This window comes from Nansenia antarctica (assembly GCF_963989245.1).
Source record: "Nansenia antarctica genome assembly, chromosome: 5".
In the NCBI taxonomy this organism is placed as follows: Eukaryota; Metazoa; Chordata; class Actinopteri; order Argentiniformes; family Microstomatidae; genus Nansenia; species Nansenia antarctica.
The window spans coordinates 59,525,633-59,538,099 of record NC_137690.1 but is presented as its reverse complement, the minus strand read 5'-3'; the positions used below and the strand labels follow the sequence as shown (position 1 = coordinate 59,538,099).

Genomic DNA, 12,467 nt, shown 5'->3' with positions numbered 1-12,467 from the left:
AGCGTCTTCTACCAGGAACAATGTCACGTGACTGTAGTCATGTGATAAGAACTGCATCTGAATTTATTCCACACAATAAAATAAAAAGCTCGCCTTCTGTTTACAACATGTAGGCGTATATAAATCTTTATTTATGTTTTAGTCTCAGTTTTCTGTCTTTTAGGCGCACAGGGGAATGCAGTGAAGGGAGACGTACATTTCCAAGGCAACAATACCCATCATGTTTGCTTCTGTTTTCCTGTTCGCTGCTTTACTGGTTCCCGATATCGGAGCGCGATACGCAGCGAACTGGGAGAGCCTGGATGCCAGACCGCTGCCTGCCTGGTATGATCAATCTAAGTTCGGCATCTTCGTGCACTGGGGTGTGTTCTCGGTCCCTGCGTTCGGCAGCGAGTGGTTCTGGTGGAATTGGCAGGGCCAGTCACCAGATCCCAAATATGAGCGCTACATGTCGGCCAACTACCCACCCGGGTTCTCCTATCCAGACTTTGCGCCTCAGTTCCATGCCCAGTTCTTTAAACCAGACCAATGGGCCGATATCTTCGAGGCCTCCGGTGCTAAGTGAGTTGCATTTCTAATACATTTTTTCCGTAGGCCTACCTCGAATACATTTTATGATCAATTAGTATTACTTTATTAGCATGTACGATCCACATTTCGTTGTATGGTACCTGTACTATATCAATGACAATAAAGACCATTCATTCATTAATTCATTATTTGCGTATATACATTCTTACGTCAGTGTATCAGTGATACATCTGTAATCCATTAATTATTATTTATCATATCAGGTATGTGGTTCTAACGTCGAAACACCATGAAGGGTATACCAACTGGGGGTCCCCGAACTCCTGGAACTGGAACTCCATTGACACAGGACCACACAGAGACCTGGTACAGGATTTGGGAGAGGCAGTGCGCAACAGGTAGAGGAACTAACTTGACAGTACACAGCAACAGCTTTGTACAATGGTGCATTGTGTTGAATCAGGTGAACTGCTACTCCCAAGTTCCTTATTGTTTGTTTGTTGATGATGTCTTTGTTTTTACATCTAGGTCACTCCACTATGGCCTCTATAACTCATTATTTGAGTGGTTTCACCCTCTCTATCTGGCAGACAAAAAGAATGGCTTCAAAACTCAGGACTTTGTGCTGCACAAGCTACTCCCTGAGCTTTATAACTTGATTGTAAGGTAAATAACACCCTTGTATTGCCCTCTGCAGACAACAATGCATGATTGTATTTGATTATTATGGGTACTGAACAAAATGATGTGCATATTGCTGTTGTGTTCCTGCCATAACCATATACTGTATATGGTAATAAAACCCATGACTGCACCATAAACAAATGAATAATGGTCATGGGTACACACACACACACACACACACACACACACACACACACACACACACACACACTCACCTGCAGAGCGCTACAGAGGGTGAGCTGAACTGTAGACAATTGACCATTTACTATTTACAATTGACTGTCATCTCCAAGCACATCCCATGTATACAGACTACCTTAACCTTAAGCTCACAGCCACTTTACTACTTGAACTATCTATTTTATTACTAGTTGTACTGCTAATTGTATCCTGTGTTATTTGTCACTTACTATTGTCACTTTTTTATCTTGAATTATGCCTATTGCCTTATTGTCTTGTGCTGCAATGTCAGGAACTGAAGCCTAAGGATTTTACTCTCATACACTTGTGTAACGTAACAATAAAACACACACACACACACACACACACACACACTATACTGTAACTTTGTCTGTCCTCTCCAGGTACAAGCCGGAGCTGATCTGGTCGGATGGGGATTGGGAAGCTCCAGACACCTATTGGAACTCCACAGAGTTCCTGGCCTGGCTCTACAATGACAGCCCTGTTAAGGTGAGCACTTACCAGTTACTGTAGGGATGTACACCTTGGGTAGAGCAACATTATGATATTCTTTACAGCAGCAGTACATTATTAATTAATTAGTGTTACGCCAATACACACATAATAATGTGAAACAGTACACCCATAACTAGGGATGGGAATCGATAACCAGTTCAAGTTGAGAACCGGTTCCAAATTGTTCGATGCATCGCAAACTTATGCCTCAGAGATGATCGATTCCTCTTATCAATGTTTTGCGCGTGCATTGACAGTTGCTCATTGCAAAAACTTGTGAGTCATGATGACGTCAAACTCTGGTCCAAAGCATGGCTTAATTTGACAAAAAATGACAACATTGCTACTTGTAACATCTGTAAAAGTAGCGTTAGAAAATTCTGAGCACTATGCTCTGGGAGCACTCAGAGCGCACACTGGGCGGTCTGACTGAGAAGACGGTTTGTCCGAGCGTTAACGTTAATGTTAAATTTACAATAACGTAAAATTGTTGCTTGTTATGTTATCGTTGTGAGTGCCATGTCTACAGTTACTTTGTAAAGACTTTTAACTGACTGTTCGTAATTTAAGTGATTTCAGAGCGCTCTATGGCGTTGAAACCAGGGCGCTCTGAAACTAGAGCAGAATTCAGAGTGTACGAACGCACCTGATGACAGACAGACTGTTGCTACAGATCCTCCCAGAGAAAGCAGAAATGCTATTTTTTCTGCAGAAGAATTGTTGAGTTTATCAGTTTTATATTTGTTTTCAAAGTTATAAAGGACCATTACATTTATTTTCCATTATTTAATTAATTATTTATTTATATTTATATTCAAATGTTATGTTCAGATTCAGAAAGAATCGAACCGATAAGCAGAATCGATAATGGATTCGGTATCAATAACATCTTATCAATTCCCATCCCTACCCATAACACCACTGCCATCATTTTACAACCTAGAAATGCCAGCAGTCCATTCCTCAGCAGTTCACAACACACTCTTGAGTCTGTGATTGGCTGTCATTCGGATTCTCCCTCTTCCAGGACACCATCGTGACCAATGACAGATGGGGGCAGGGGTGTTACTGCAAACATGGCGGATACTACAACTGTAAGGACAAGTACGATCCAGGGGTGCTGCCCAAGCACAAGTGGGAGAAGTGTCAGTCGATAGACACGCTATCCTGGGGCTACCGCAGAAACATGCGGATTGTTGAGCTGCTGGACCTGCCTAATATCATAGAGGTGAGGAGAGGTACTAAGCACCTTGAGTGTCTTACTGTCCGTAGTGCAGAAGAGATGTCTTTCTTCAGCCTATTGGCACCTTATCCCAGACGAGACAGCTCCGCCTCCAGACTCATGAAACCGTGATGTTTTGGCCCCTCAAGCACAACTCCTGCCCTTGCCTGACCTAGATTACTCTTCCTGCTAGAACTGATAAATTGATGATTCACTTGCTTAGTCAAATGTATCAATTGTAAGTTGCTTTGGAATAAGGCGTCTGCTAAATGCCAAAAATTTAAATGTAAATGTAAATGTAAATGTAACTCACCTCATCATTCTAAATGTAAAAGCGAATGTTGAGAGTCAGACGCCTCCATTCTCCCATCACCACCGAACATCCTCTTCCAACCCCCATGCAGGACCTGGTGCACACGGTGGCTCTGGGGGGGAACTACCTGCTGAACGTGGGCCCCACCTCAGACGGGATGATCCCCCCAGTGTTTGAGGAGAGGCTGAGGGGCATAGGCACCTGGCTGGGGGTCAACGGGGAGGCCATCTACTCCTCTAAACCCTGGAGAGTCCAGACGGAGAACGGCACCGCGCCTCTCTGGTGAGAGCTGGTAGTGCTAATAAAAATAAAGTTGTTTTCTTCAGCCCTCTTTGAATGCCTTTACGATGCATCCATCCTGGAAGGAATTACTTGTAATTGTATTGGCAGGGTTTTTATTGTTCTGTAATCAACCAAACATCAGTGATTTCCATAATCGGAAGGATGCATTTTTATGAGTGATTTTACTGAGTATTGTGATGCCTTGTTATGGAAATCAGAACAGGGGCAGATGTTGAGATGCGCTGATCTGCTCCAGTTTAGCAGAGGTCTGGTATGTTAAATCTCTCTGTTTCCTCTCCCTTGGCTCTAGGTACACTTCTAAAGACTCCACTGTTTATGCCATCTTTGTGACCAAGCCCACCCAGTACACCTTCCGCCTCTCTGAACCTCGAACAACACCGACCACAACGGTAAGTGGATAGCGGTATTTACTGTATGTATTTTGGGATCAATATTATTTATGCATGATGTACACAAACCGCCGTTGGTTGTCATGTTCTAATATGATTATTTCTGCTGAATATCACATGACAAAGCCACATCGTTTGACATGAACTGACAGGAGTGGTTCTGACTGTGATCTCAGTAGGGTTGGGTACCGGTTACTTTACATTCGGTATGTACCCGTACCGAATCGCAAAGGAGATTTCGGTACCTCATTTCGGTACTTTTCTATCTCGCCCCCTGGTGTCCGGTGTCAACTGGTGACTCGTGACGTCACATCGCCTGTTAAATTTCCACTCAGTGAAAGCAGCGAGTACGGAAGGATAACGAGAAGGTTGCTAATAGAAACTTCCGCTAGCGGGTTGGCGTAACGCGACGCTCGACTTATGGGTGCGTTCCGTAAACTCGTTCTGGAATTCTGATCACCACTCGTGGAATGCCTTCTGTCCAATCAAATGACTTGCTCCCCTTATGACGTCGGGCCCAGTGTGCGCTGCGACGCTCTCAGAGCGAGTTTACGAACGCAAGCCTTTGATTGGACAGTGCACTCCAGGATTCGACGCGTCTGTTGATGACGTAGTGCGGATGTGTGGCTGCGTCTCTGCGAGGTGGACAACATGATCGGGGATCTCCTGATATTCGGGTACTGTGTCAGATCATGTGTATATATATGTAGATATATCCTTATCCTACTACTGTGTCTGAAAAATCAGTCGTCATGATGACTCATGGACCAGAGAGGGGGAGGGGAGTAGTAGTAGCTGAGCGGCAACAGAGTTTGGATTTTGACGAGGCGGAGGGCTCCAGTTCATCAGAGTTATATTTCCTCTCGGTCTTCTTGGTTCTGGGGGCTATGCAGGCCTCTTCACTAGATCCCTTTTCTAAGAATATTCTGATGTCCTTGAGGGGCTGCCGAACAAGTGTGTACTCGTATTCGACATCAGTACCAACGATAGGCACCCCCAGCTTAATGGAGTCCCCAAGGCTCAGGAGTTTTATTTTCATTTATTTTAATTTGAGTGTATATTTAACTAATATATATTGTGCCTCAGCAATAAAAAAGTGAAAAGCTGTTTAATGTTGTCGACCGTGTTATTATTATTATGTCATTTAAAAAAATAAAAAGTACAGAATTAAGTACCGTTTTGGTACCGGTACCGTTTTTAAAGTATCGGTTAGGTACCGGTACCGGATAAAACCCAAACGGTACCCAACCCTAGATCTCAGTGGTATGACAGTGTGGAGGCCTGGAGGTTTGATAGGTCAAGTGTTATCCACTGAACTGTTGTCCTGGTACAGGTGACGTTACTGGGGAACCCTGTGCCTCTGAGATGGTCCCCCCTGCACCCTACTGGTTTGCTCATCCTCCTGCCAGAGCTGCCCCCCACCCCAGCCCAGGCTTGGACCCTCAGACTGGACGGGGTCCAGTGATCCAGATGGTACTACAACCAAAACCTGCCATATTACACAGTTTTAGCTATAATATAAGGAAGCACCAAATGTCCCATGACAACTAATTCAGATTATTCAGACCCACCATGGCTATTTACAATTGAAACATGCAAAGACTAGAGCCTTCAAAACAAGGGTACCAGAACTCTATAGATATTATGACTGAGGGGAGCACCTGTAGAAATGATCACACAACATATGGGTGAACCCTTTTGGAATCAAGTAGTCATACAATAGTCAAAACACAGCTCATATTTCACAAGTTGTACTTACCTCAAGTGCCCAGAGGAATTAATGGAAAATCGACTTCTGTTCTATTCTATATTTTTTGTTTTAGTCATTTCACACTCTCTAGAATAGATAAAAGGTTTTATGGTTGAGTGATTGTTTGTGATTAGTTATAATGAGAGGTTGGTTTTGAATGAAGAAGGACGTTTGTTTTCCCCAGGCTTGTGAGTTACTTTCAGCCTGCTTGTTAATTTCACTGCTGAATAACCTTTGATTGAAAGATTGATGTACTGTATTATGGGAATTATGATTGAAATAAATGCCACTCTATTTTTGTATGCTTTTTAAAAATGGCCAAATAAAGGAATATTTCATTAACCAGTGAGTGCTCTTCTGGTGCAAAGCACAAACCGAGGCACATTTAAAAATACTTTTTTTTTTAGCACAATTAGGATACTGTAATTACAGCTGGATTGAACATTGAGTTATGGTTTTAGAGAAGCAGACAGCCTCTGGGCAATCAAACACCACTCTAATTGTTGATATATTGTTCTATTCTGAATCCGTGGTGGACATATGCTCTCTAAACATATTATAGGCCTCCAGCACCTGCCATATAAGCAGTTTTCACATCAGTCATGGTCAACATTCCCTTGCAAATGTCCTGTAGCTATCTTTTCATGACTTTCTGAACCACCTTGGCCATTATGCTAGCTCTGTTAACTCATTATCAGCCATGCTAACATACAGTAAGCCATAGTGTGCAACGGTCACATGGTTTCTCATCCTCTTGTGCTGAGTCATATGAGATCAAAAATAACTGTACGCAGCGGCTGCACTACAATGAGATGGAGGTCATGAGTAATGCAGACATCTGAGGAGCTCTATCAATCTTAAGACATACAGACATACTGAATCACATCTTTTCAGCTCTATGCATATTTTAAAAAGATCCCCCTTTTATTATTGTCAAAAGTTAAATGTCTTACAATTTAAAGATACAAACAAAACCACCTGAAATGCATTATAAAACCTACCACAGCCTTGTTTGAAAGTCAAGCAGTTAAAAGTGTTTTATTCACATTTTTATTTTGGCCTTGTTATGTGAACCAGCTAAAGCAAGCCATTGAGAAAAAAACTAGTATACTCGACAAGGAAGATTGGTTTGAGAGGAGGACACTTTCTATCAATGTGTTCCACTGTCCTCTCTCTTCTGTCAATCTGCCTGGTCTACACCCTGATTACTTGCATGTGCAGCTCCCATGTGACACTACTTGGATTGCAAATCATCTACAGAGAGAGAAGACGGATGTAGAGAGCAGTGGCGACTGGTGGTGATACTGAGTGGGGGGGCCAATGCATTTTCACAATGGGCCACATGAGAAACCGGGACTATTGTGGAGGGCCGGACCAGTAGGCTGAACTTAATTCTGCTCAATATTACTTTTATCGCTTTATAAAAAGCAGTAAATGATATGGTTTTGACTAGCTGCTACTGGTAAGAATACATGTTATGATAAGGCTATGAAAATGTGGAGTAGGTCAAATATAGAAGAGCAAGAGGACTCATTTAAACACAGGGAAGTAAATGCAGCTATATTTTTGACCTTTTGCAACATCAGTTTGTGCCTATTATTTATTAACATTACATACATACAAGATTACGAGTCACAGTGAAGTATTTCTACCTTCTGAAATGAGCTAGGACTGGTGATATCAAGCGAAAGGTTCTTCATATACAAATCTGCTGACATACACTTGTGATCACTTTCTTTTTCAATAAAACGAGCTATTAGATATTCATGACTTTTTATTTTAATTTTATTTTGATTCTGCAACTTTTTTTCCGGACTTTTATTCTATTATCAGCTATAAAGCCCAATGCACACGGCGTGCGATTTTGTCGCATGACAACATTCGATTCTCAATTCACACCACCGAAGTGAGTGGGTGTGAATGGAGAATCGAATGTTGTCGTGCGACAATATTGCATCGCAATGCACGCGGCGTGCGATGCGATATTGTCACACTCGATTCTCTATTCACACCCACTCACTTCGGTGGTGTGAATTGAGAATCGAATGTTGTCGTGCGACAAAATCGCACGCCGTGTGCATTGGGCTTAAGCCTACAATATCAGAAAAGGTCCGCTATGCACTACTAAACGTGGTCCAATTGTAACATCTGCCAACAACTCAATTGGTGCTTGGGCCTACCTTATTTGAAGAGAAGCTCACATTGCCTTTCTAGGACGCAAACAGGTTAATCACCATGTCATTGAAGTCCGGTGATTTTTGGATGTAGTCCAATTGCCGCTTCACTTCACTACTCTTCTCCCCCCTACAGTCGGCCTGCCCTCACTGTACTGCTATTGTACTGCTACGCCCTGTCATTGGTCAAAAGTCAGCCTGATAAGTCAGCCTGATTTTTCGGGAAATCATGGTGGCGCCAAGACACCTGTCAATCACGATGTGACAACAATGATTGGAAGATGATGCTAGGAGTTTGGGCTGTAAAAAATCTGCCCATTTAGATATATCCTGAGTTTTTTGTGACTATTCAGTGCTGTTGCTGCTCTAGGTTCCACCAAAATCAATCAGTTCTAAGGTTTAACAATTATTATATATGAATTATATTATTCAACAATTATTATATTTTAATATTTCTATAATTTAATAACTTTCTCATATTTATTGTAAAAGACAGGGGGGGGGCTTAGCCCTGCTAGCCCATTGATACCAGCCGTCCCTGGTAGAGAGAGAGATGGGTAAAGTTAGTGCCTAAACTACATTGAAATGGAGTCAAAGTCAGGGAATTGACTAAAAGAAAGACACAAAGACACGTCATTTTTCATTTCACTCGCTAAAAATAGCTTTATAATAATCATATTAATAAGAATAATAGCCATTAGAAAATGTTTACAACGTTGACAGTGTTACATTCTGTGTTGGGTAAACCACGTCACAGTGTGCCATCTCTCTAGGTTCAGCGCTAGCAGATGTGGATCTAGACACATCTTTTCAAATTGATCATTGATAAATAATATGTACAAAATAAAAACCACAACAAACAAAATCATGATGTACACTTTCACTGTGCAACACCCATTCCCATTGGTTGGCAGTGGCACATATTTAGGCTCCACCCCCATATTTTTGTCTCGCCAAATCAGGATGGGTGTTTCCATGCATCTCTGTATCTATTGGTGGGATAGACAGCATGTTCTTTTTTTATGGCGTCACTATTGCTATATGCTCCTGTCAATCTACTGATCAAAATAAGATCATCAAATGATTCCAAAAGGAAATTTAAAAATGATAAACGTATTCCAGGTATGTGTGTATATATTGTACCTTGGCACTGTATAAAGCTGCAAGTGTATGCATATAAACAGAACATAAATGAGGGTCAGCACTCCAATGAGCTCAAAGACAGAAAAGCTCTCTGCCTCAGCCCATCCGTTTCAGAAATATGGTTTCAGTGAGAGAATGAAAAGAGAAAAGTGAGAGAGAAAGTAAAGTGGACACTAGAATAGTACACGACTGTATCTGTTGAAGTCCAGCTCTCCTGTTCTCCCCGGAGACAGAAAGGAGAGAGCAACCCAAGAGCTCTGCATGTTATATAATCCCATGGAAGAGCTCTTTGTTGATGATCTACAAAAAAAACAAAAAAAAACTGTCTTGCCTTCCTCTTTCTGTTTATCTGTCTGCAAACCTCTCATGCAACTTTCAGAGGAGAGACCAGATAGTGGTTGATTTTTTTCTAAAAAACACTTTCCGGATTTCCTGTTCCTCCTTTAAAGTAGCAGCGATAAAAGACTGATCTGCATTGATAATTATTTGTACTGTACATTACAAACTCGCCCTTGAATACAGAATAAGTTACCCCATAGCTATAATTGAAATGACAACACTATTCATAATTATGACAGTGATAGTAATAATCAATAGTAATTGTTGGAATAATAATAATCATACTACATAATAATAATCATAATAATAATAATCATAATAGTATTTGTAATAACAATACATGTAATATTAATAAGAGTTAAGTTCATTTGCAACAGGTATTTACATATAAGTAAACTTGAGAGTGTTTGGGTACTCGTAATTACACAGTAATTGTTCAGTTGTCGCTGACCCATGTGGTTCCCTGTGTGTCAGGTAGTGGAGGAGTTTACTACAGAGCAGGAAGTCGAAGTCACAGTGCAGTTACGCGCACGCACACACACACACACACATACACACACACACACACGCACACACACAGACTCTCTCTCTCTTTCTCTCTCTCTCTCTCTCTCTCTCTCACACACACTCACACTCACACTCAGTCACACACACACACACGCTTCTTTGCTACTAGGACACAATTGCCTCCCACTTGCTCCGGTACAATTGAGTTACAGAGAGATACAGTACATACACATTGGCTACTATTAAGTACTTCCTCTTGCCTTTCACTTCTAGAGTGTGTCGTGTACCTGTTTCAGTCAAAGTCTCTGAGACACTGAGGCTAGACCATGGCCACCACAGCTCTCTCTGCTCATTGGGAGAGTGTGGATATGGCACTCCGTTGAAAGGGTCTGTCGTTGTGTCTAGGGTCCACTGTTGTGTTGTCTGAAGAACCACTGAGGAAATGTTTCAAATTCCTGGGTAAGGGTATGAGAAACTGCTAGAAATTGAGGTACGCAGAGTTGGACCCCCTGATCATCCGTCAGGCTGTCTATGTTGAACTTTGTGTCCAGAGTTGGCTATCGTCCCAGAGTGTCTCTTGAGTGTCGGACTGAGTTGGCTTGACACCTGGATGCATGACCCAGGTGCAATCATTACAGAGAGTCTCTAAGCTCCTGCTCAGTCTGCTTGGGCAAAGGGAGTACCGGCAGATCAAACACACAGTCCACACTGTCTATGGCAAATGCACACAGCAAAAACGTGTTTACAATGGACCTGTTAAAGGCAAGATGGCCAGCTAACACCACAATTCATTTGGGTTTTGCTACCTGCCATTTAAGTCCCCGGAGTGAGAGACAAGGAAAGGGGAACGAATCGAGGCAGTACTGTGTCTGACGGGGAAAAGTAGTTCATGCTACTGCAGATGGACACCAGACCAAAGTTCTTGTTGAGTCTCTATGCTGTAAGGTGTGTCCATGTGTGGGGCTGGGCGATACTGAGGGTAGACTAGAGAGTCCTTCACAGTGGAAACAGGAGCAGTTCTTTGTGCTTGTTTCAAGAGGGTTGCGTCAAAGCAGATAACGAGACAACAAATGAAATGAATAATGGCTTTTCATAAAAAGGAAAAAGCCCAGAAAGATATTTGTGTCTGCTAAGGATTTTACTGTGTGGTTGATAGATGATAGAGTCCTGAATTAGTTCATCCTTTATGGGGGCATCATAAAAAAGCATGCAGGATTACAATAACATCCAAAGGAAAGCTTGAGGCCTCCGCCTGACCCAGCCAATTTACAGTAAAGTGTGTGAATGTGTGTGTATGTATGTGTATGTGTGTGTGTGTGTGTGTGTGTGTGTGTGTGTGTGTGTGTGTGTGTGTGTGTGTGTGTGAGAGATAAAGAGTAATTCCTGTATAAAGAAGATTCTACTTCGATGCAATAAAATATTTTTTTCTTCTTTTTTTAAATAAAGTATCATCATCTCCAGATAGGTCTACATATTTGTATATAATTTTGTATAAACCCCCACACTTAGCTGGTTAGGCACATGGATTTGCTTCTAAAAGGGGGGGGGGGAATAAATAACCCTTGCCAGTTATACCCTGTGAACTAGACCATTCTCTCATATTCATAACACTTGAACACATCTTTCTCATGTACCAAGTCTGGATATGCCACATAGCTGTAATATCACACAATGCTATATAATATAATACTGTATTTCACACCGTGTATTTCACAATACTGTATTTCACCTGCCTGTTTACATATATTCTGTACTCATAGTCTCTACTAATCTAGAAATGTACATAACATTATAAAATATACATCTCCCATTAAAATATTCAAATTTTAGCCTATTCCATTTCAGATATTAAAAAAGAAAGCCAGGTCATGCTAAGAGAATCGTCTGGTCTCTTTTCAAAATTGAAGATTGGAATTTGCTATATATTGGGCAGGAACACAAGTCCCCTAGCACACACTGCAAACACAGCCCTTTGTAATAACAAAAGTCATCCTCAGGGGAGTGCAAACACACACACACACACACACACACACACACACACACACACACACACACACACAAACACACACAGGGAGATAATACAGTCTAGATTTAAATGGTTTTCAAATCCATAGAACTATCCATAGACCCCTCTCAAGTCTTATGACGTCCATGCTACAGTGTGTTCAGAGAAACGGTCTCAATCATATTGTATACGTTCTCCTAGGAAACACAGAACATGGGCAACTAGCAAAACACATCTATTTCCTAGACCCTAGTGTGTTGGTCCTGAGTTTGTCACCCTAGTATCTAGGGCAACCAACTCATCAATAATGATGTTGTTACTACACATACACCATGTGATCTTGATTCAAACCACATACAGCATTGGCTTGTCATCTCTGTGTTTCCACCCCTAGTTCTAGAGAGAGAAACA

At 41.7% G+C, this 12,467-nt stretch overlaps 1 protein-coding gene across 1 annotated transcript; it reads left to right on the top strand.

The window, feature by feature from the left end:
* The first annotated feature begins 87 nt into the window (after positions 1-87).
* Positions 88-6,201, top strand: LOC308158647 (tissue alpha-L-fucosidase-like). The gene is made up of 8 exons (XM_080532329.1): positions 88-561; positions 795-929; positions 1,060-1,197; positions 1,800-1,905; positions 2,939-3,139; positions 3,538-3,728; positions 4,039-4,138; positions 5,472-6,201. Exons 1-8 carry the CDS (start codon positions 221-223, stop codon positions 5,601-5,603), a joined length of 1,344 nt encoding a protein of 447 aa, XP_080388455.1. The 5' UTR covers positions 88-220; the 3' UTR covers positions 5,604-6,201.
* Positions 6,202-12,467: the final 6,266 nt, after the last annotated feature.